The sequence below is a fragment of the Oncorhynchus kisutch genome, linkage group LG23 (assembly GCF_002021735.2).
Source record: "Oncorhynchus kisutch isolate 150728-3 linkage group LG23, Okis_V2, whole genome shotgun sequence".
NCBI lineage: Eukaryota > Metazoa > Chordata > Actinopteri > Salmoniformes > Salmonidae > Oncorhynchus > Oncorhynchus kisutch.
The window spans coordinates 16817181-16842218 of record NC_034196.2 but is presented as its reverse complement, the minus strand read 5'-3'; the positions used below and the strand labels follow the sequence as shown (position 1 = coordinate 16842218).

The 25038-nt window shown below is 43.1% G+C and overlaps 1 protein-coding gene across 1 annotated transcript; it reads right to left on the bottom strand.

Annotated features, from left to right (window-relative positions):
* On the bottom strand, positions 1-22650 carry LOC109868411 (gelsolin). The gene is made up of 16 exons (XM_020457952.2): positions 22409-22650; positions 16211-16408; positions 14941-15095; positions 14471-14632; positions 14066-14215; positions 13788-13877; positions 13507-13639; positions 12604-12908; positions 11914-12047; positions 11743-11833; positions 2425-2595; positions 2131-2305; positions 1909-2036; positions 1742-1819; positions 1350-1410; positions 1-1152 (listed from the first exon to the last, which is right to left on the bottom strand). The coding sequence occupies exons 2-16, from the start codon at positions 16401-16403 to the stop codon at positions 983-985; spliced, it is 2196 nt and encodes a 731-aa protein (XP_020313541.1). The 5' UTR covers positions 16404-16408; positions 22409-22650; the 3' UTR covers positions 1-982.
* Between the last annotated feature and the right edge of the window lie 2388 nt (positions 22651-25038).

Here is a 25038-nt window from a genome sequence, read left to right as displayed (position 1 = left end):
TGTCGGTGACATAAGGTTTTATTGAAACAATAGTAAGGCCTGGGGAAAACCATTGAACTTGACATTGACTGCTGTTACGTTAATTGCGTGATCCTTATACTCCTGACTGGCTGACACCAAACAAATACAATTTAAAGGCAATGTTCCCACGTTGGTGGAGACTGCATTCACGGTAAACACTGCATATATCGTCTCAATCGGAAAATGACCTTTAAATTGTTATTGCGAAAACTGTAGCGATACGGATTGATAACTAGTGAGGTTATGTCTGTCAGTGTGATTTCCTCAAAGCTTTGTCTCCCTGCCTCTGTTGGTTCAGATGATTGTAATATTCTAGGTTTCTTAATGGTGAGATACCGAATAGAAACAGCCTAATGTTGCTGACGTCGTATAAAATATATTTCAATCTTAATGCAGATTGTAGCAGGTGCAAAGCCTTATCTAAACCTGTGGTTCCATTAAAGCCCTTATTATTGGTCACGTGCATGCTATTTGCATACGTAAAAAAAACAAATAAAGTCTCCATTTTATTATCAGAAGACTGCATTGGGTCACTGTTCCTAAATATCCTTGGATGAATTTAGAAGCAGGGGTGGGCTGAAATAATGACACAACATTATCACAATACGAAAACATGAAATGAGAAACCTACGTTTTACATGTGGTGGGGGAGTAGAGCTAGTCTATTACAGTACCTTATTGGCATTGCAATTGTGCACCAGTGCTCTGTATCAGATATACAGGGTTATGACAGCCTCTTCTACACTAATCAAAGCAACACATTCTAACCTAAAAGCTCAATATTCTTTGACACATTTTCTTTTTCAAAATGTAAAAAATCAACAAAAAGCCTCCTCCCACTGGCAGTCAGAAGAAAGGAGGTTGGCGGGGCATAGAGGGTTCTCCATTAAGTCTCATGGCTGGAGCTGCTCAGTGCGTGCGGTAAAGTCAGGCGGCAGGGTTAGGGGTTAAAGGTGAGGGTTCACAGCTCCAGCTCAGCCATGGCCCGCTCCAGGGGGTCGCTGGTCCAGTACTCATGGTCCCAGCCCAGGAACCAGCCGGTGAACGTGGGTGGCTCGAACCCTTGCTTGATCTTCACGATGGGTGTCCTGAGGTCACGGTTGGCAGGGTCCGTCTCAATGTAACGCAGAGCTGGGGGAGGAGGGGATTCAATTATAGTTCTATAGAGAGCAGTTTTCCCAGTGGGAAACTTCTCAATCAAATGCTTTTAGTCCTGAGTAATTCACTCAAAAAGAAAAGGTGGCATGAACATTCTCTATGTAAAACCGTCTGCAAGATAATTAATAAATAATGTATTAAATTAAGCAGTTTTCAATTTGATTACATACCGGAGGCCATCGCCTCAGTCTTCTCCTCTTCGTGGGCTTCATTCCCGATCCAGACAAACACCTAGAAGAGGATATTCAACTTTCATTAGACTATGTACAGCAATTCATATGTTATCCACTGTGTTACTGTGCAGGTGTAAGATCTTAAGTTGTTCACTCTTGTTGCTGAGAATTTTCCTTTACCACAGGAAATGCAGATGAGCTTTGTGATTTACATAAATTCACTGACAACCCACACTAAGACAGGGTTATATTAAGAGTATTGCACTTTTTATGTAGTTTACTTTAGTCAACCTTATTTTGCTGTTAAAATATAGGTCAAATTAAGATCCTATATCTGCATACTTAATAACATTCACATCTCAGAAAATACCACATGCTAATTTATCTACCTGATCCCATGTGTCCAGGATCATGACATCATCAGTGGCCAGATCTTCTTGGGTCATCTCCCCAGGCACCTCCTCAATCTGGGTGGAGAAGGTGACAAGGCATTTGAAAAAACAGGGTTAAAGATGTTTAACCATGAATGGCTTATGGTATTAATAATGGGACTCACAATGAAGTTTCCAGACTTGTTGGAGCAGGCAAAGAGCCTGGGTGGATGGGCGTCCATCTTGTCCTTGCTTCTGAGTCTGGAGGAGGTGCGGTATGCTGCCTTCCCTCCTAGAGCCTCCCAGAAATCATCTGCATAGACGCACACAATAGTCAGTTGGTTACGACATGCCACAGCCAGCCACAGAGCAAAGGTAAACCAATGTCATTGGCACAATGTACATACCGGTCTCTCCGCCCTCAGGCAATTCTGAGGAGGACACCCCCAGGATAACACATAGCTGCTGGGTGCCATTTTTCTCAGTGTCACTGGCCCCCTGGCCCATCCACACGAAGGAGGCTCCAGGAGTCACCAGGAGGAAGGCATCGTTGGAGTTCAGGTTGGAGGACACAGCATCAACCTAGAGGTGGATAAGACATGGTGGGTAGAAAATGACCACGAGTGTCATGCCTGTAAATATATTGCAGTTTAGTAGCTGATTTCAGAAAAAAAGAGAGGCATTGTCCTCATGTCACTCACTTCCACAGCTCTTGTACACCCTGCAGAGTTGGAGCGCACCTGGAAGAGGCGTGTTTCTGCGGGGGCGGACTGGCCCCCATCTCTGGACGTACCTCCCTTGTACACCACCATGGGTTGCCCCCCAAACATGCTCATGAGGTGAGCTGGCTCCTTGCCCTGGGCCACCCTCACCTGGACCACACAGAGCAAACTAGTTAACAAACATACACTGGGTATACCAAACATTAAGAACACCTGCTCTTTCCATGACAGACTGACCAGGTGAATCCAGGTAAATGCTACAATCCCTTATTTATGTCACTTGTTAAATCCACTTCTATCATTGCAGATAAAGGGGAGGTGACAGGGGAGGGTAGCCTAGTGGTTAGAGCGTTGGACTAGTAATCGAAAGGTTGCAAGATTGAATCCCTGAGATGACAAGGTAAAAATCTGTTGTTCTGCCCCTGAACAAGGCAGTTAACCCACTGTTCCTAGGCCATCATTGAAAATAAGAATTTGTTCTTAACTGACTTGCCTAGTTAAATAATTAAAAATAAGGAGTTTAATCATTGAGACATTTTTTATTTATTTCACCTTTATTTAACCAGGTAGGCTAGTTGAGAACAAGTTCGCATTTGCAACTGCGACCTGGCCAAGATAAAGCGTAGCAATTCGACATATACAACAACACAGAGTTACACATGGATTGTGTATGTGTGCCATTCAGAGGGTGAATGGGCAAGACAAAACGTTTAAGTGCCTTTGAACGGGGTATGATAGTAGGTGACAGGCGCACCGGTTTGTGTCAAGAACTACAATGCTGCTGTGTTTTTCACACTCAACAGTTTTCCATGTGTATCAAGTAGGGTCCACCACCAAAAGGACATCCAGCCAACTTGACAACTGTGGGAAGCATTGGAGTCAACATGGGCCAGTGTGGTGAAAAACAAAAAGAAGTGGATCTTTGGAAGAATATAATTGTATTTAATTACATCTATTTGTAAATCTATGGACATACTTGCAACGCAGCCTTGCATGTGTCTGCAAATATTTACCACAGGGTGGCAGCAGTGAGCTCTGAACAACAAGGCATGAAAACACTAAGCACCAAGTGTTCTACAGCGCTCCCCACCCTACTCTCCCAGCATGCTATGTATCTGTCTGGCTGGCTGGCTGACAACAGGAAGTCCTGTTTAGTGGATGCAGCAAGCTTGTCTTGCCATCCGCCAGCACAAAGGGGCCTTCTCTCTCTCCTCCCCTTAAAGAGCAACTGCTCCTAAAAAAGAAACTTCTTGATTAGAAAATGGCCAATGTGGCATCGATATGAGTCAGAAAAATGTATTTTGTGTAAAAATTAACTACAATGTGTAAATAGAATAATTATGATCATAATGTCAGTCTCGTCCAAAACTGAGATTTGCGAGATGATAGGATAAATTGTGCAGTATGTCACGGAATGACGAGTACCGTAACAGTTTTCAGTGGGCTGTGTTTACTTGAATTGTTCCCACAGCTGGCAGCACTCAATCATAAATTCAGAGCGCAGTTGCATGCGACCCAAACGTAATGCCCATGGTCAATTTGGTTTGACATTCGATTTCCCTATCGGGGCTAGTTAGGGACCATCAGTAAATTACACAATGTACATAGGACAATATTTTAAAAAGGTCCATAGCTCCAAATTTCAATTACTTAATAACCTCAAACCAACTAAAATCATATACAAATATTAAAAGCATTTATTGAGAGAACTAAAAGATGTGCAACATGAAAATGTTATCCCACTTACATTGTGTAATGTATTGACGGTCCCTAACTATCCCAAGCAATGGGCTATCCAAAGTCTGACTGTGTGCATTTCTCATTGTTTAGTCTCTCGAGTGTGTTTGTTCTCCCCTTAACACCATTCCTGACATTTTGGGACCTGGGTGAGCCTGCACAAAGCCTTGTTCAGTTTTATTTGTTTTCAAAATTGGAGACTACTAATCGGAGAAATAGAGATTAGGTGCATATTGCACAGAGTTAATGAAGAAGTCTACCTCTGTACTGAAAACATGTGTGAGGCAATGTTGCAATCTTGGATGTTTAGTGTGATGACTAATTTCCATGCACTGAGTTCCTCTAAATACTGTTTCTGTTGAATGACTATGAATCACACTGTTACAATGTATGTATGATTGTGTGTCAAATTAAATCAAATTGAATTTGTCACATGCGCCAAATTCAACAGTTGTAGACCTTACAGTGAAATGCTTACTTACAAGCCCCTAACCAACAATGTTTACTTACAAGCCCCTAACCAACAATGTTTATTTACAAGCCCCTAACCAACAATGGTTACTTACAAGCCCTTAACCAACAATGTTTACTTACAAGCCCCTAACCAACAATGCTTACTTACAAGCCCCTAACCAACAATGTTTACTTACAAGCCCCTAACCAACAATGTTTACTTACAAGCCCCTAACCAACAATGTTTACTTACAAGCCCCTAACCAACAATGTTTACTTACAAGCCCCTAACCAACAATGTTAACTTACAAGCCCCTAACCAACAATGTTTACTTACAAGCCCCTAACCAACAATGTTTACTTACAAGCCCCTAACCAACAATGTTAACTTAAAAGCCCCTAACCAACAATGTTTACTTACAAGCCCCTAACCAACAATGTTTACTTACAAGCCCCTATCCAACAATGTTTACTTACAAGCCCCTAACCAACAATGTTTACTTACAAGCCCCTAACCAACAATGTTTACTTACAAGCCCCTAACCAACAATGTTTACTTACAAGCCCCTAACCAACCATGTTTACTTACAAGCCCCTAACCAACAATGTTTACTTACAAGCCCCTAACCAACAATGTTTACTTACAAGCCCCTAACCAACAATGTTTACTTACAAGCCCCTAACCAACAATGTTTACTTATGTTTACTTACAAGCCCCTAACCAACCATGTTTACTTACAAGCCCCTAACCAACCATGTTTACTTACAAGCCCCTAACCAACCATGTTACTTACAAGCCCCTAACCAACAATGTTTACTTACAAGCCCCTAACCAACCATGTTTACTTACAAGCCCCTAACCAACCATGTTTACTTACAAGCCCCTAACCAACAATGTTTACTTACAAGCCCCTAACCAACAATGTTTACTTACAAGCCCCTAACCAACCATGTTTACTTACAAGCCCCTAACCAACAATGTTTACTTACAAGCCCCTAACCAACAATGTTTACTTACAAGCCCCTAACCAACCATGTTTACTTACAAGCCCCTAACCAACCATGTTTACTTACAAGCCCCTAACCAACCATGTTTACTTACAAGCCCCTAACCAACAATGTTTACTTACAAGCCCCTAACCAACAATGTTACTTACAAGCCCCTAACCAACAATGCTTACTTACAAGCCCCTAACCAACCATGTTTACTTACAAGCCCCTAACCAACCATGTTTACTTACAAGCCCCTAACCAACCATGTTTACTTACAAGCCCCTAACCAACCATGTTTACTTACAAGCCCCTAACCAACAATGTTTACTTACAAGCCCCTAACCAACAATGTTTACTTACAAGCCCCTAACCAACAATGCTTACTTACAAGCCCCTAACCAACAATGTTTATTTACAAGCCCCTAACCAACAATGTTTACTTACAAGCCCCTAACCAACAATGTTTACTTACAAGCCCCTAACCAACAATGTTTACTTACAAGCCCCTAACCAACCATGTTTACTTACAAGCCCCTAACCAACAATGTTTACTTACAAGCCCCTAACCAACAATGTTTACTTACAAGCCCCTAACCAACAATGTTTACTTACAAGCCCCTAACCAACCATGTTTACTTACAAGCCCCTAACCAACCATGTTTACTTACAAGCCCCTAACCAACCATGTTTACTTACAAGCCCCTAACCAACCATGTTTACTTACAAGCCCCTAACCAACCATGTTTACTTACAAGCCCCTAACCAACCATGTTTACTTACAAGCCCCTAACCAACCATGTTTACTTACAAGCCCCTAACCAACAATGTTTACTTACAAGCCCCTAACCAACAATGTTTACTTACAAGCCCCTAACCAACCATGTTTACTTACAAGCCCCTAACCAACAATGTTTACTTACAAGCCCCTAACCAACAATGTTTACTTACAAGCCCCTAACCAACCATGTTTACTTACAAGCCCCTAACCAACCATGTTTACTTACAAGCCCCTAACCAACAATGTTTACTTACAAGCCCCTAACCAACAATGCTTACTTACAAGCCCCTAACCAACAATGCTTACTTACAAGCCCCTAACCAACCATGTTTACTTACAAGCCCCTAACCAACCATGTTTACTTACAAGCCCCTAACCAACAATGTTTACTTACAAGCCCCTAACCAACAATGTTTACTTACAAGCCCCTAACCAACAATGTTTACTTACAAGCCCCTAACCAACAATGTTTACTTACAAGCCCCTAACCAACAATGTTTACTTACAAGCCCCTAACCAACAATGTTTACTTACAAGCCCCTAACCAACCATGTTTACTTACAAGCCCCTAACCAACCATGTTTACTTACAAGCCCCTAACCAACCATGTTTACTTACAAGCCCCTAACCAACCATGTTTACTTACAAGCCCCTAACCAACAATGTTTACTTACAAGCCCCTAACCAACAATGTTTACTTACAAGCCCCTAACCAACAATGTTTACTTACAAGCCCCTAACCAACCATGTTTACTTACAAGCCCCTAACCAACAATGTTTACTTACAAGCCCCTAACCAACAATGTTTACTTACAAGCCCCTAACCAACCATGTTTACTTACAAGCCCCTAACCAACAATGTTTACTTACAAGCCCCTAACCAACAATGTTTACTTACAAGCCCCTAACCAACAATGTTTACTTACAAGCCCCTAACCAACCATGTTTACTTACAAGCCCCTAACCAACCATGTTTACTTACAAGCCCCTAACCAACAATGTTTACTTACAAGCCCCTAACCAACAATGCTTACTTACAAGCCCCTAACCAACAATGCTTACTTACAAGCCCCTAACCAACCATGTTTACTTACAAGCCCCTAACCAACAATGTTTACTTACAAGCCCCTAACCAACCATGTTTACTTACAAGCCCCTAACCAACAATGTTTACTTACAAGCCCCTAACCAACCATGTTTACTTACAAGCCCCTAACCAACCATGTTTACTTACAAGCCCCTAACCAACCATGTTTACTTACAAGCCCCTAACCAACAATGTTTACTTACAAGCCCCTAACCAACAATGTTTACTTACAAGCCCCTAACCAACCATGTTTACTTACAAGCCCCTAACCAACCATGTTTACTTACAAGCCCCTAACCAACAATGTTTACTTACAAGCCCCTAACCAACAATGTTTACTTACAAGCCCCTAACCAACAATGTTTACTTACAAGCCCCTAACCAACCATGTTTACTTACAAGCCCCTAACCAACCATGTTTACTTACAAGCCCCTAACCAACAATGTTTACTTACAAGCCCCTAACCAACCATGTTTACTTACAAGCCCCTAACCAACAATGTTTACTTACAAGCCCCTAACCAACCATGTTTACTTACAAGCCCCTAACCAACAATGTTTACTTACAAGCCCCTAACCAACAATGTTTACTTACAAGCCCCTAACCAACAATGTTTACTTACAAGCCCCTAACCAACCATGTTTACTTACAAGCCCCTAACCAACAATGTTTACTTACAAGCCCCTAACCAACAATGTTTACTTACAAGCCCCTAACCAACAATGTTTACTTACAAGCCCCTAACCAACAATGTTTACTTACAAGCCCCTAACCAACAATGTTTACTTACAAGCCCCTAACCAACCATGTTTACTTACAAGCCCCTAACCAACCATGCTTACTTACAAGCCCCTAACCAACCATGTTTACTTACAAGCCCCTAACCAACCATGTTTACTTACAAGCCCCTAACCAACCATGTTTACTTACAAGCCCCTAACCAACCATGTTTACTTACAAGCCCCTAACCAACCATGTTTACTTACAAGCCCCTAACCAACAATGTTTACTTACAAGCCCCTAACCAACCATGTTTACTTACAAGCCCCTAACCAACCATGTTTACTTACAAGCCCCTAACCAACCATGTTTACTTACAAGCCCCTAACCAACAATGTTTACTTACAAGCACCTAACCAACCATGTTTACTTACAAGCCCCTAACCAACCATGTTTACTTACAAGCCCCTAACCAACCATGTTTACTTACAAGCCCCTAACCAACCATGTTTACTTACAAGCCCCTAACCAACCATGTTTACTTACAAGCCCCTAACCAACCATGTTTACTTACAAGCCCCTAACCAACCATGCTTTAACACTTTTTTTTCTTAAAACTTCTTTAGTAAAAAATAGATAAGTAAAAAAAAATGAAAATAAAATTAACAAATAATTAAACAGCAGCAGTAAAATAACAATAGCAAGGCTAAATACAGAGTTTTACCGGTACAGAGTCAATATGCGGGGGCACCGGTTAGTTGAGGAATTAGGTACACGTTGGTAGAGTTATTAAAGTGACTATGCATAGAAGATGGACAGAGAGGAGCAGCAGCCTAAAAGAGGGGTCTGGGTAGCCATCAGCTGTTAGACATCATGGACAGTTTGATGGAACATAAACAGGTTTGTGACTGACTTTTCCACCCTGGTGGGCTTCTCCACAAATGTAGGATCACTGTTAGTCATGCATTATAACAAATCAATTAAATAACTACAGTGCCTTGCGAAAGTATTCGGCCCCCTTGAACTTTGCGACCTTTTGCCACATTTCAGGCTTCAAACATAAAGATATAAAACTGTATTTTTTTGTGAAGAATCAACAACAAGTGGGACACAATCATGAAGTGGAACGACATTGATTGGATATTTCAAACTTTTTTAACAAATCAAAAACTGAAAAATTGGGCGTGCAAAATTATTCAGCCCCTTTACTTTCAGTGCAGCAAACTCTCTCCAGAAGTTCAGTGAGGATCTCTGAATGATCCAATGTTGTCCTAAATGACTAATGATGATAAATACAATCCACCTGTGTGTAATCAAGTCTCCGTATAAATGCACCTGCACTGTGATAGTCTCAGAGGTCTGTTAAAAGCGCAGAGAGCATCATGAAGAACAAGGAACACACCAGGCAGGTCCGAGATACTGTTGTGAAGAAGTTTAAAGCCGGATTTGGATACAAAAAGATTTCCCAAGCTTTAAACATCCCAAGGAGCACTGTGCAAGCGATAATATTGAAATGGAAGGAGTATCAGACCACTGCAAATCTACCAAGACCTGGCCGTCCCTCTAAACTTTCAGCTCATACAAGGAGAAGACTGATCAGAGATGCAGCCAAGAGGCCCATGATCACTCTGGATGAACTGCAGAGATCTACAGCTGAGGTGGGAGACTCTGTCCATAGGACAACAATCAGTCGTATATTGCACAAATCTGGCCTTTATGGAAGAGTGGCAAGAAGAAAGCCATTTCTTAAAGATATCCATAAAAAAGTGTCATTTAAAGTTTGCCACAAGCCACCTGGGAGACACAGCAAACATGTGGAAGAAGGTGCTCTGGTCAGATGAAACGAAAATTGAACTTTTTGGCAACAATGCAAAACGTTATGTTTGGCGTAAAAGCAACACAGCTCATCACCCTGAACACACCATCCCCACTGTCAAACATGGTGGTGGCAGCATCATGGTTTGGGCCTGCTTTTCTTCAGCAGGGACAGGGAAGATGGTTAAAATTGATGGGAAGATGGATGGAGCCAAATACAGGACCATTCTGTAAGAAAACCTGATGGAGTCTGCAAAAGACCCGAGACTGGGATGGAGATTTGTCTTCCAACAAGACAATGATCCAAAACATAAAGCAAAATCTACAATGGAATGGTTCAAAAATAAACATATCCAGGTGTTCGAATGGCCAAGTCAAAGTCCAGACCTGAATCCAATCGAGAATCTGTGGAAAGAACTGAAAACTGCTGTTCACAAATGCTCTCCATCCAACCTCACTGAGCTCGAGCTGTTTTGCAATGAGGAATGGGAAAAAATGTCAGTCTCTCGATGTGCAAAACTGATAGAGACATACCCCAAGCGACTTACAACTGTAATCGCAGCAAAAGGTGGCGCTACAAAGTATTAACTTAAGGGGGCTGAATAATTTTGCACGCCCAATTTTTCAGTTTTTGATTTGTTAAAAAAGTTTGAAATATCCAATAAATGTCGTTCCACTTCATGATTGTGTCCCACTTGTTGTTGATTCTTCACAAAAAAATACAGTTTTATATCTTTATGTTTGAAGCCTGAAATGTGTCAAAAGGTCGCAAAGTTCAAGGGGGCCGAATACTTTCGCAAGGCACTGTACGTAGTGCAGGTCCCCATTTTTCATACTGGCTATAGACAGGAAGGTGAGACTGACAGGCACAAACAGACAGATACACAGAAAGAGATGGTTGCAGACATTCCCAGAGCATGGAACCTTATACAGAGCAAGGGCATGATCTAGCCAAATCATAATGAACTGCAGTATATAAGACAACCTACAACAGGGTTTCCCTAACTAAGGTTCAGGGACTCCAAGGTGTGCATGTTTTGGTTGTTTCTCTGGCACTACACAGCTGATTCAAATAATCAAAGCTTGATGATGTGCTCCTTATTTGAATCAGCTGTGTAGTGCTAGGACAAAAAACAAAATGTGCACCCCTTGGGGTCCCCAGGACCGAGTTTGGGAAAAGCTGACCTAGAATCACTGGTGGCCTCTATATAACCTATGCAATGGTCCTTGCTTGAGTTGAGCACATCTCATAAGGACGAGCAAGACAGCTCTTTGTCCCTACAACAGGTCAGGGAATTGGCTCGTCTGGGAACAGTAACTGTGCCAGAGTGATGAAGCAACATAATCCGAGAGGATAAAGGGAACACCCTCATAAACATGGCCCTTAATGTCCTGTTTTGGGTCCCTGTTGATTTCAACCAGCTCATTTCTCTGTAAACACATTGAGCCATATCAGTTAAATACTCTGCTCTGTACTGAGTTATGCAGCCCTGAGAGGGGAGTACCAGGGTGGTAATAGGAGCACCTGAAACCTGGAGAGAGAAAGCAAATGAAAGACAGGAAACAATGAGAGGAAGAGGGATAGTGACACACGGGGTTACACGGAGTTACTGGTTCGAATATAGATGAGGCTAAGAGGAAACCATAGAAATAAAGAATATGCCACTTCTATACACACACACACCCACCCACTTACAAACACACATTCATTACCTGCACAGGCCCACCACCAAGCTCATCGTCCAACTGGGCACCCAAGATGGCCGAAGCACCAATTTCGTCCTGGGAAGAGTCACTTCCTTGCCTGAGAGACATTGTAGTTAGCAATGTATCTCTTCTGATTGTCTCTCTACTGTTTTACTTTTACTTTAGTGTCTCTCTTACCACATGTAGATGATGTGCCCGTGGCGTCCTCCATGGTGGTAGTTATAGAGGATGATGTAACTGTCTCCGCCATAGAACTGTCCATGTGTGGAGGGGTCCACTTCCACCTTGTCTGATCCCTCAATACGCCAGATCTGTACATAAACATACGCATGATGTGACCCCTAATGGTGGCAGGCTACCAAAACAGAGCTAAATATGTAAATACAAATTCATGCCCCTGTCATTTGGTTGCTATCTGTTCATCAGAGATTTCCTACTTCAATATCCTTCCTCTATCGGCTACATTGGTCTGAAACCCTAGCATACCTCCCTCACAGTCTACATAGATTAGCTCACAGAATTATTTTGACTGTATAATAGCCCTAATACATAAAGCTGATAGTGACAAGCAATACTGGGGCGGCAGGTAGCCTAGTGGTTAGAGCATTGGGCCAGTAACCAAAAGGTTGCTAGATTGAATCCTAGAGCTGACAAGGTAAAAATCTGTTGTGCTGCCCCTGAACAAGGCAGTTAACTGTTCCTAGGCCATCATTGTAAATAAGAATTAGTTCTTAACTGACTTGCCTAGTTAAATACAGGTTAAATTAAAAATAACTACTCATCCTGATAGTTACTCTAAGAAAGATTACTGGGAAGGCTTGTCATACAATGTGGGTACAGGCCCAGCCATTGGTCTTGTCCACCCACCTGCTTCTCTCCGTTGCCACCATCCACCATGCCGTGCTGGGCAGACATGGCGGGGGAGTCGTGGAGTGTGGCAGCATCAAATGGCACCTTCTCTATCTTGGCGATGCTGTTGGAGACATAGGCCACACCCAGACCCTCCGTCTGGTCCTTGTCACGCCAGTTCTTGAAGAACTGTTTGAAGAGAGGCGTCTCTCCCATCTCCGGCAGGATCTGCACCTGGGTGTGTTTGGGGTAGCCCATCTTCTTGATGAACTCATCTGCTGCCTTCATGGCTGCCTTACGCTCCTCCAGGTTGGCTTCTTTACCTGGGTGAGAGTGTGTGGAAGTTGGGTGAGAAATACAAAAAGTGGGTTTAATGAATTCAACCACTTAGAAACTATAAAGACGGAGGACTTTATATAAATAACGGAGGACAATTATATTTTGAATTAAGAACAACACCTTTCAGTTGCATCCAGGGGTATCAATTGTGTTTGTCGAAGTCCCCTATTGACTGAGGTGATTTGAAGCTACCGCAACAAGATGATCATTTCCTGGAAGTTGTTTTTGCTGTTCTCCAAGTTGCATTTTTTAGTTTTTAAATGGTGTAGAAATGCAGTAAATGAGCTTCAATTTTATATACATTTCTTGGAGGTTAAGCTGAAATGACACCCGTGGTTGCATCATATGCTCTCTGTGGAAGTTTATCATGTGAAACTGTCCAAGACAATGTCTCATTCTCTAAATGTGGTCTGTAATGCTATGTGTTACCAAATGGACATGACAGCAGCCATACCATGCCAAAACAATTCCAGCTACAGTATTATGCTTTCATTGACTGGTTGAATTGGTGGAGAGTGTTGCAAACTGTGAAAAATCAGCTGATCATAAATATGTCTTTGATATTGGGTGACCCCAGCTGACCTTTCCAGATGAAGATCTTGCCATCGGAGCCGTGATCCAGGATGAAGCAGTCGCTGGACTCCAATGCACTCTGGGAGAATGGGTTCTCTGCTGCCACCATGGACATGGACATGTCTCCACTTGCATTTGACACCTGGGGGAGACGAGGAGCGACAGAGGAAGAATTGCAGAGAGATCAGAGACGTGTATGTGAAAAGTCCTCAGGGTCTATATGAGATGTTCTCATTATGCAGCTAGACCAGTTGATCTTGGTTTCAGTAGATTGTTCCCTGTATTCCCACCTTGTACAGTTTGGCCATCTTCCTGTTTGAGGCATCAGCTTTGATGTCATCAGAAGATCCTTCAGGAAAGTGGGGTTTATCTCCCAGAACCTGAAGACGCACAGAGAAGATCCCTTTTAGATATACTGTTGAAAATTAAACAATGCTTTAACCACAGCTGGAGTTTATTCAAAAGTCCATTATGCACCATTAAACACCACAATCAACCAATCACAGACAGAAAGAGCGATAAAGAGAGTAAGAAGACTCTCCTGTTCTTTAGTTGTTTATGATCTCACCTCTATCATCTTGTCTCGCTCTGCTCCCTCGTCACACACGTACACGCGGGCTCGCCCACTGCGCTCGTTGTCACGGATACCCTTGGCAACCTGAGTGGCCTTCAGCTTCTCAAAGTGGTTGCTCTGGGAGCCACACCACTGGTAGATCTCCTGTGGGAGGAGAGATACACAACAAACAGGATACGTGATGTGGTCAGCATCGACCAGGAATTTGTTTTCAAGAAATGTATGTGTATTTGAACAATCTCTCTATTAAATGTTTCTCTTTGCTCTTAAGCAAGACGTGAAACATACAATGTGCATGCTTCTCTGTTTATTTGATTGAAATGTGACGCCAATGTTTGATGACGCTATGTCCTATGAAATTAAAAGTACACAGTCTCCCTCAGGCTGATGGTAACTCACGCTGCCCAGGTCCAGGATGAAGCAGTCTCCCTGGTTGAAGCTGTCCCAGCTGACAGGCACCTCCGTCGCCCTGACAACACGCCGACCTTTGACCTGTAGCACCCGCTGCATAACCACCTCGTTGGTAACAACATGTTTGAACCCAGATGCTACGCCTCCTTTCTAAAACAGTGACAAAAGATATGGCACGGTTAATATGGAGCCATTCACATTTCTAGGGCATATTTCCACCATTAGATTAGATTAACTTTATTATCACAAAAAGGAGACAATAAAAGGAGGGCATGCTTTATACCTATTAAAAGCTTGATGTACTCCAAAACCATTTAGGTATAGAGACTAGTTTATAACAATACCCATGCCTGAGGTATGAATGCAATATTATGTGTGTCATGACCTGGGTTTAAGCGCAATAATGACAAAACTGTCAAAGAACATTTTAATTGTCATCTCAAATAACATCTCCTCACCAAGTACTTCAGTCCAGCCTTGAAGTAACCCAGCAATACTTTGGACTCATGTCCCTGGACCTCACGGTACTGGATGGGTTTACCTCCCAGATAGTCATCCATCTGGACTGTGAAGATGGCTGCTGCTCCACTCTCATCCTGGGTGCAAAAGTCGCCTGGGGCAGAAAAACCACAGAAGTTAAACTCAACCTGTGAATTGCAATGTTTTGCTCTGTTGTCTTTGTACAATGGAGGCCCAACCCCCAATGGGTTGTGCCGTGGCGGAGATCTTTGTGGGCTATACTCAGCCTTGTCTCAGGAGGGTAAGTTGGTGGTTGAAGATATCCCTCTAGTGGCGTGGGGGCTGTGCTTTGGCAAAGTGGGTGGGGTTATATCCTTCCTGTTTGGCCCTGTCCGGGGGTGTCCTCGGATGGGGCCACAGTGTCTCCTGACCCCTCCTGTCTCAGCCTCCAGTATTTATGCTGCAGTAGTTTATGTGTCGGGGGGCTAGGGTCAGTTTGTTATATCTGGAGTACTTCTCCTGTCCTATTCGGTGTCCTGTGTGAATTTAATTTAATCTAATTCTCTCTTTCTCTCTTTCTTTCTCTCTCTTGGAGGACCTGAGCCCTAGGGCCATGCCTCAGGACTACCTGACATGATGACTCCTTGCTGTCCCCAGTCCACCTGGCCGTGCTGCTGCTCCAGTTTCAACTGTTCTGCCTTATTATTATACGACCATGCTGGTTATTTATGAACATTTGAACATCTTGGCCATGTTCTGTTATAATCTCCACCCGGCACAGCCAGAAGAGGACTGGCCACCCCACATAGCCTGGTTCCTCTCTAGGTTTCTTCCTAGGTTTTGGCCTTTCTAGGGAGTTTTTCCTAGCCACCGTGCTTCTACACCTGCATTGCTTGCTGTTTGGGGTTTTAGGCTGGGTTTCTGTACAGCACTTTGAGATATCAGCTGATGTACGAAGGGCTATATAAATACATTTGATTTGATTTGAATGGCTACTTAGTCTGCTAGATTCCACATACGTCATGGATGACTATTTCCCTAAAGCAAAACTTAATGGACACATACTGGTACATTGAATGAACCAAGTTTGAGTATCACTCACTTAGTCCATTTCCCATCAATCATAGAGATAGAATTACAGTACATACCCACCACAAGTCACAGTGACTTGAAAGAGGATGCCCATTCTAGTAAAAGTATTTCTATGACGTCAATCATATCCACCAGGGTTTGTAATGCAACCCATCCTGCTCCTGGTTCTGTCCTCACCCAGCCAGAAGTGCAGGTCATACTGCAGGTTCCCGGAGCGCTGCTTGATGGTGTTGAGGATGAGGTAGGCGTCTCCCGTGTAGAAGCTTCCATACAGATTCTCTGGCACGGCCACCAGGTCAAACTTCTCAATCCTCCACACCTGCAGGCCCGCCTGCTGGCCAGCCTTCTCAAACTCAGGATGGTACACCATGCTGCCTGCATGGAAAGATCACATACACACACATGCTTTGATAGAAGATATTGATGATATGGAACACTATTAATTCACCAATTGCCAGAGACAGTAAGATAGTAAGATAAGAATGAATATGACCTCAGGAACAAGATCTAGTGAAAGACAAGAAAAGTCTGTCTCTACAATTTATGGACATAGTTTGCAGAAGGGTGCCACTCCCTTCACTGAGAGCTGTTGTCATGGATATAAAGATAACATTTAGAGTCGTGAGTTAATAATGTGTGATGTGGTGACTCATTGGTGCCCTGTGCTGGGTGTTGGGTGTTTCCTCCTCTCTCTGATGGGAAAGTGCTGTGACTCGGTTTGAGACAGGCAGCCCCAGCAGTGGTGCCACCACAGTATATAAGTGTTTGTAGAGAAGAGAGGAGAGAGACCATAGATGAACTACGGCATAGTGCACACACACACAGCACACTCGCAGTCAGGCACGCAGCCCAATGGGACAGGCCCACAAACTTCACACTTCAGTCATATCAGACACCAAAATGAGGAACTGTATTAAAAGCATGGAGTGGATGGCTACGCTCAGTGAGATTATCACATATTGTATTTGAGCTCATTTTGGCATGTGGGAATGGTTGAGATTTTTAAGACTTGAGGAGTCTTAACTGTCTAACTTAATACCTATCCTCTTTGCAGATCACTATAGTGACCACAGAAAAGCATTTCAAAATGTTCAGTCAGTGGTCTAGATGCCAGGTAATCATGCCTAAGTTGGTTCCTGCACTTAGACAGTAGCCCTGCCACACACTGTTTCCACAGCAACCAAACACATAAGGTGATGCCCACTGAAAGGGAAGTGTCAGACATCTATATTTGCTCAGGTTTCAAAAGCAGTAACCGATGAAGATAAGGTTACAAGGCCTCGTTTCTTATCCGTTTTGAAACACACAACAACAACAGTTCAAATAAAATGAGAAGTTAAATTACTGTTACGGTAGGCCTGAATTCTATCCACACAACATTCCAGACAGCGCAAACAGGCTGCTCTGTGCTCTTAAAGAGAGTAAACACAGTGTTTTCTGCACCGGGGCCCATCTGCATGCCTCAGGACTCAATATATTTAGGGAAAGACTGCCGTTTGGGTCTCCTTCTCAATTTGTATGACTAACCCTCAGCATCAGAGCATGGGAAAAAATTAACACGTGACCTTTGTTTGGGAGAGAATTCAGGCAACCCTAACCCCGAAGAATATGATGTTCCTTTTTCCTCTGTCTCTACTCTTTTGTAACCTATGACAAATTTCACAAGCAGTCACATACTTATTTCCCATATCTTTTCTTACATGAAGACATGGTAGTAAGTCTTATAGCCATCGTAAAGTTCAATATTGATGTCGTTTTCAATCACATGGGTATCTGTCCTGTTACAAATTTCACAGGGGGAACAATCTGCCACCGGAGAGAGCAAACAGAGAACAAACCATTGGCCATAAACAACACATTGATTCCTGTTTCAGTTGAAAATATAATCATTTGATCAACACCAGATCATGAAGTCAGACTTACAGCTCCCGGGGATCTAAGGAACCTGGGACTAAACACCGCCCTCTGCAGCTGGATCCTGGACTTCCTGACGGGCCGCCCCCAGGTGGTAAGGGTAGGTAACAACACATCAACCACGCTGGTCCTCAACACGGGAGCCCCTCAGGGTGAGTGCTCAGTCCCCTCCTGTACTCCCTGTTCATTCATGACTGCACGGCCAGGCACGACTCCAACACCATCATTAAGTTTGGCAATGACACAACAGTGGTAGGCCTGATCACCGATAACGACAAGACAGCCTATAGGGAGGAGGTCAGAGACCTGGCCGTGTGGTGCCAGGACAATCATCTCTCCCTCAACGTGATCAAGACAAAGGAGATTATTGTGGACTACGGGAAAAGGAGGGCCGAGCACGCCCCCATTCTCATAGATGGGGCTGTAGTGGAGCAAATTGAGAGCTTCAAGTTCCTTGGTGTCCACATCACCAACAAACTAGCATGGTCCAATCACACCAAGACAGTCATGAAGAGGGCACAACAAAACCTATTCCCCCTCAGGAGACTGAAAAGATTTGGCATGTGTCCTCAGATCCTCAAAAGGTTCTATAGCCGCACCATCGAGAGCATCACTGCCTGGTATGGCAACTACTCGGCCTCTGACCGCAAGGCACTACAGAGGGTAGTGCATACGGCACAGTACATCACTGGGGCCAAGCTTCCTGCCACCCAGGACCTCTATACTAGGCGGTGTCAGAGAAAGGCCCTAAAATTTGTCAAAGACTCCAGCCACCCTAGTCATAGACTGTTCTCTCTGCTACCGCATGGCAAGCGGTACCGGAGTGCCAAGTCTAGTTCCAAAAGGCTTCTTAACAGCTTCTACCCCCAAGCCATAAGACTCCTGAACATCTAATCAAATGGCTACCCAGAATATTTGCATATTGCCCCCCCCCCCTCTTTGACACGGCTGCTCTTTAATTATTTGTTACTTTTATTTCTCATTCTTATTTTTTTTAGGCTAAAAATATATAATAATAATAATAATTAACTGCATTGTTGGTTAGGGCTTGTAAGTAAGCATTTCACTGTAAGGTTGTATTCGGCGCATGTGACAAATACAATTTGATTTGAACTACTGTATATTGACAGATCAGCCCAAGTCAGCTTTTACTTGAAACTCTGTCCAACACCATGAACATTGCCATGCCTCCAGATAGAGAGAACCATATAAATAAATTATGAATGAATAGAATGGGCTTGAAACCTCTAACCCTGGCAATTCGACTGGTAAACTCATCATGGGTACCCTCGCAATGGTTGCTTGGTATTATGAGGTCATTTCCATGGTAAGGTAGAATGTTCATTCAAATGATGCTAACTGATGTGGCTCATGCAATGGAATGCATTTTTTTGTCATGTAATTTGACTTGATTCAACAAATCACAGCACAGATTGCTGGGTACATTGCTGGGTACACTTCCTGCTTTTGCTTCCTGTTTTCTCCTATGGGTACAACATGCAATGACCGTTAATCCACCCATTATGCCATCATTGACTTGAATGGGGACACCCGTTCTATTCATTCTTATTTATATGGAGAGAAGTACACCTGCAGCTCACTATGTTTCCATGCCTTGAACAATTTGTATTAAATGAATTCCAAACTTTAATTCCAAACTTTTTGAAGTGCTTGCAGTATGAAGTATGATGTTACATGACCAAATACCTGTAACTGTGATCTCTACTCTGACAGAGAGGACTGTTCGCTCTGTGAGAACATCAAGGCCCCCAGTGCTAGATCACTACCAAGGTATTTACATATGAAACATCATCTGAGCAAGAGCCCTGCAGGAAGTTATCTTTCTTTGAGCGGGAAGCCAGCTCCTCTCAGCTCCCACTGTCACGTCTCATCAGAGAAAGCAGCTAATTAAGTTGCATTGCATATATGATTATTTTCTGTATATGATATGAATATATCATTCATCAAAATATATTGCAGCAACCTGACAAGTGACACTGCTGCAACTTTACTTAGATACAAGCAACGGTATCTTCCTCTGTAATTACTTGTCTGCTTATGTGCTAGGAGAGGGGATGTCATTTGTTTACTGTAAATCATGTCCCTGGGCCTCACAGTGTTGACTATCAATGCTATACTAACAGAAATTACTATATGTCTATGTTATGTGTCACTGTCAACACAAACTATACTCTAACTCAGTCACTTCTCTGATGATAATCTCCTCTGTGTTCTGGTCAGTGACTCAGAGGGGGTAGTTTGGTAGACTTCATACTCCACAGGAGGGTGAATAAATAGAACAGATCACCTGACTGCTGGTCCCAGTCTCATTGGCACATGAGGATAACAGAGCTGCCCAATGCAAATCCTCAAGACTTACGCAAGTCATTACCCGTCCCTCTTCTCCACAACCACATAAAAGTTAGTCAGTCATTCCAGTATTCCCGCCCCTCAGAGACTTGCTGCTGGCCTGTACGCTGCACCCCTCCCCCACCAACCAGCCCCTTTTTATTCTTCAGTATCAGATGAACTGGAAAAAAGCTTGGAATGTGTTCTGGGTAAGCTGCTACAAGGTCTTTACTGAGGCCCAGAGAAAGGAGGGATGCTGGATTCGAGAAACTGCAAAGTACTGAGAGCTGTTGCTATAAACCAATTACGTTATAGATTACACGAAATACACAATCATAACAGGAAAACCAAAAAGTTAACTCGTTTTTTGCTCTCAATCTGATAGGGTTCAAGTGTTATGTCTAGTACTCAAATCAATGCATTGATGACGATCTTCACGTCCATCCTAAGTTTCCTATAGTTCGGTTTGGAAGAGAGATTCCTCAGTACTAATTTAGGGGTGACTCATTTTCTCCACTCAGGCTTCTCCCTCAGCTGAGTGTGTATCGTGTGCCTACCCTCAACTCTACAGGCGTTACCAGATAGACATTCAGTTTGGCTCCTTTAACCCCTTCTCTCCATCTACATACTGCAGTGTTTACACAGAGTATAACATCACCTGGAGAGGAAGAGAATCAGAGCCAGACTGACTTTATGGCAGTGTAAACACACATCTCCGGTTATAAGGTCGGACATTAAACTTGTGCGTGGGCGGGTACCGTTTTTAAAAGGGTTCAAGGTCAAGGACAAATAACATCTTATTTACCTGGCTTCTCTTTCATTCTCTCTCGCATTAAAAGTAATGACGCACATAACACGCGCACAACACTTATATATGGTTATGGCTCCAGCTAACACAGTGGATAATGTGTGTTAAAGTGAGGCACAGAGGGATTAGGTGTGCTGTCATTTGTGGCGTCAGACAGCTTTCCCTGGTCTGGGCCCTCACATCTGTGTGGGTAAGAATCAGACACTTCCCCTGCTGACTGAGTTCCAGGTTGCTCTGTCTCACACACACACGCATGCACGCACACGCACACATTATTTTTTTACAGACAACCAAAGGCCAACATACAACACTGTAACTTCCTCTTATATTGGTTATTCATCATGCAAGGCCAGTGTTTGGAGTTGTGAGTGTTTCCATGGTGACTAAGGATGTCCATTTATAGATATGAGAATGCCCAACTGTTGATGGGATATGAACAGTAGGCATAGACAAACAGGCAATCATGTGTGCCATTTGATTGACACACACTTTGCACACCCTTTCAAGCAATATACATTTAGCAGGAATATTTTGATATTGTAAAATGATCATGAATAATTTGACAGTCACTGTGCATAGTGAAGCATGCATTCAGAAGCATGTCTCTCTGTGTCGTGCAAAACCTATAAACTCTTATACAACTTGAACAACGTTATTATGTTATTACAAAGTTGTAACAGTTTGATTAACTATGGTTCACAAAGGGGGGAATCATCAGAGTGTAAGATCTTCTTCCACATATTATAATGGTTTGTGCATCTAAATGTAATCTGACATCTTGATGTTGGAGTCTTTTCTTTCTTCTCTTTTTATTGGCAAATGTCATTGTTTTTTTCCAATGGTTTCTTTCATCCAAGTTTTTCACTGTCGGTCCATATATTACATGGCATCCTCAGATATAATCATTTGGCATAGCTCAATTTAAGTCATTGTCTCTGTTAACATTTTTTGTAATTCATGATGATGGCTGTTTTACTCCAATTACGCACAAAAAAATATCATCTTTCACCAAATATCGGATGCATAAACAGAAAGGGAAAAAACACTCGAATCACCCCCACTAAAAGTTTCAGCAAATAGGATCAAAGCAGTGCAACATCGCCAGTAGAATAGGACTGAATGCATATTTAGTTTATGTTTTTAAATCGTAGCCTGTGAGTATAGCCTAATGATTATCGAAAGAATAACGGTCCGGTTCTGGTTAAATCAGCGCTGTCAGGGGCATCTATCTTGCTTCATTGATTTAATGCATCATTGTAACAGGCGCCAGAGTGTCGGTACACAAATTCAAATGAATTGCTTACCGTATGCCGTGTGATTTAGACGTTTTCTAGGCCGCGGCGGGTGTTTTGAGGCTGCAGGAGACGGCTTATTTGTGAGGACAGTGTCGCTTGGCAGGGTGTGTTGGTGCGTCTGGCTTGGGCCGAGCAACTCCCTAAATGACACTCGCGCTACAGGGGGATCAAGCTGGCATGTAGTGCCGCGTTCAAGTGCAAGTCGGAAACGGAGGGTGTATAACCATTTAGCAAATAGGATATTTCAGAGTTCCGACTAGCATATGAGCGCGGCATAACCCCTCCTGTCTGGATGACAACCACAGATGACAACGGAGCATGATAGCCTATTACAGCCCACCACTTTTGTATGAATACCATACGGAGTACAACTGTGTCTTGCAAATTCTCTGTTTTTAATGGCTTGTTTGAAAGCACATAATGTGTTCTCTTTCTCTCAATGTTATGCATTCAAACGTGACCATAAAACACTGAAAAACGATTAACTAAATACCAGAAAACATTGCCCACGCTTGCATTGCAGTTTATTTTGACCAAAGTTTGACACAGGGGCACAACTTTGGTTTTAGAAGTGGTCCCAAAGTAAACCGTTGCCACCGTTTGTATCACATTCTAATGATAAAACTGGGGAAGACAAAAATGCAATTTCAGAATGTGGGGGGGGGGGGTCCTCTTCCCCATCCCCAGTGAAAGTTGCGCCCCTGATAGACATATACAATATCCCGTTTTGATTTAGCTACCTCTTTGCTTCTAGGGCGAGTCCTTATGAGGGCAAGTGAAGTCTGTCTGTTGGAAAGGCCATAGCACTATCTGCTGGTAACGCTAAAGTATGGTTGGATGAATGTGATCCTCGTCATTTGAGGTGATTCTCTTGACTAGAGTGTGGATTTCATATGGCCTCTTTTCCAGAGGAACAACCTCCAATTATTATTTTTTTAAATCACAAAATGGAACTAATTTGATGTATGTCAACTCCCACCCAGCGAGACCATCAAAGGCATTTCATTTGTACAATTATTGTCCAACAAGTGTTTATAGGCCTTGATTGTTTAATCATAGAACTGAGCTCAGCAGGAGCTGCTCTCCCGTAGGGGTGGGAGGGTCAATAGACCTGAGAAGGCAGAACAGTGCTCGGGTTAGGGTGTAGGGTGTGAGCATAGACTGAAAGTTGGAAGGGGCAGATCCTCTTGCTGTTCCGTAGGCAGGTACCATGGTCTTGTAGTGGATGCGAGCTTCGACTGGAGTGGAGTGTGCAGAGGAGTGGGGTGACATGAGAGAACTTGGGAATGTTGAACGCCAGGCAGGCTGCAGCATTCCAGATAAGTTGCAGGTGTTTGATGTCACAAGCAAGGAGCCCAGCCAACAGCGAGTTGCAATAGTCCAGACGGAAGAGGACAAGTGCCTGGATTTGTACCTGCGCCGCTTCCCGTGTGAGGTAAGTTCATACTCTACGGATGTTGTAGAGCATGAACCTGCAGGAGCGAGTCACTGAATTTATGTTTTCAAGTACATAACTATAGAGAACATACAAAAATGCTATGGTAATAAAACATGTACGTCTACACACAAAGACGAAGGGGCTGTACTTTCCAGTCATGTCCAGCTGAGGTCCTGGCTGCCTTTTAGGTCGAAATGTTGGTGGAAGTGGCTCCACATTATCCTCTAGCACAGTGTGCCAACGGTCCTCTACCTCGGTGGTTGCAACTGGTGAACTGGCCCTCCTCCACTTGTGGGCTGTCCTCTTCACACCTCTAGATGGCCGGGCGGGGGTGGGTGTGGAGCCTGGAGGAACCAGTTCCTACGTTTGAATGACTGGGGGATGGAGGGCTTGAATATGGTCTCTTTGGAGTTGGCTCCCAGAGGTAATCTCTACCACTATTGAGGATTTTTTAAATTTTATTAAGTTGGAAAGTTGTGTGGCATGGAGCATTGTCCTTCTGCAAAAACCAATCCTCAGAGTTGGGGAACATCGTCAGAGCAGAAGGAAGCAAGTTTTCTTCTAGGACAACCTTGTACGTGGCATGATTCATTCGGCATTCACAAAGACAAATCTGCAGGATTCCAGTCTTGCTGAAGTCTTCTTTCCCCTCTGTCGCACCTGCAGTGAAAATAACAACCAGGAAAAGCCCTGTGATCATTCAGATCAAGAAAGAGCCTTGACTGGCGTATGGGTCACCATTGAATTCTCTAAGGCTATAGAGAAGGTGTATCATGTGGCCAAAATCTTCAAAGTGTGGAACTTTCCCAGGAAATCAGACACTCTTTTTAAAGAGTACATCAAGACTTTCTTGAGATGCAAGCAAATGGCTTCAGGGTATCCTGCATTAGTCACAGATCAAAAGAGCAAAGACAGATACATTCAGGACTATCATGAAAAAGAAGGCATACATCTTGACCCTGACAGAATAGAGGTCAACAAAACCAAAATAAATGTATTGAAATTATTTTTTGAATGCGCTTTGGGGGAAAAATGGCCAAAGACGTAAAATGTCAACAACATCAATCATTAAAGATCCCGAAGAATTTATGGAATTAGTTTTTTCAGACCAATATGAAATTTCACATCTCTCGTTCTTGAGTCAAGACATAGCCCTGGTGCAATGGCGACGTAACAAGAAGTGGGTTCTACCCCCTGGTAA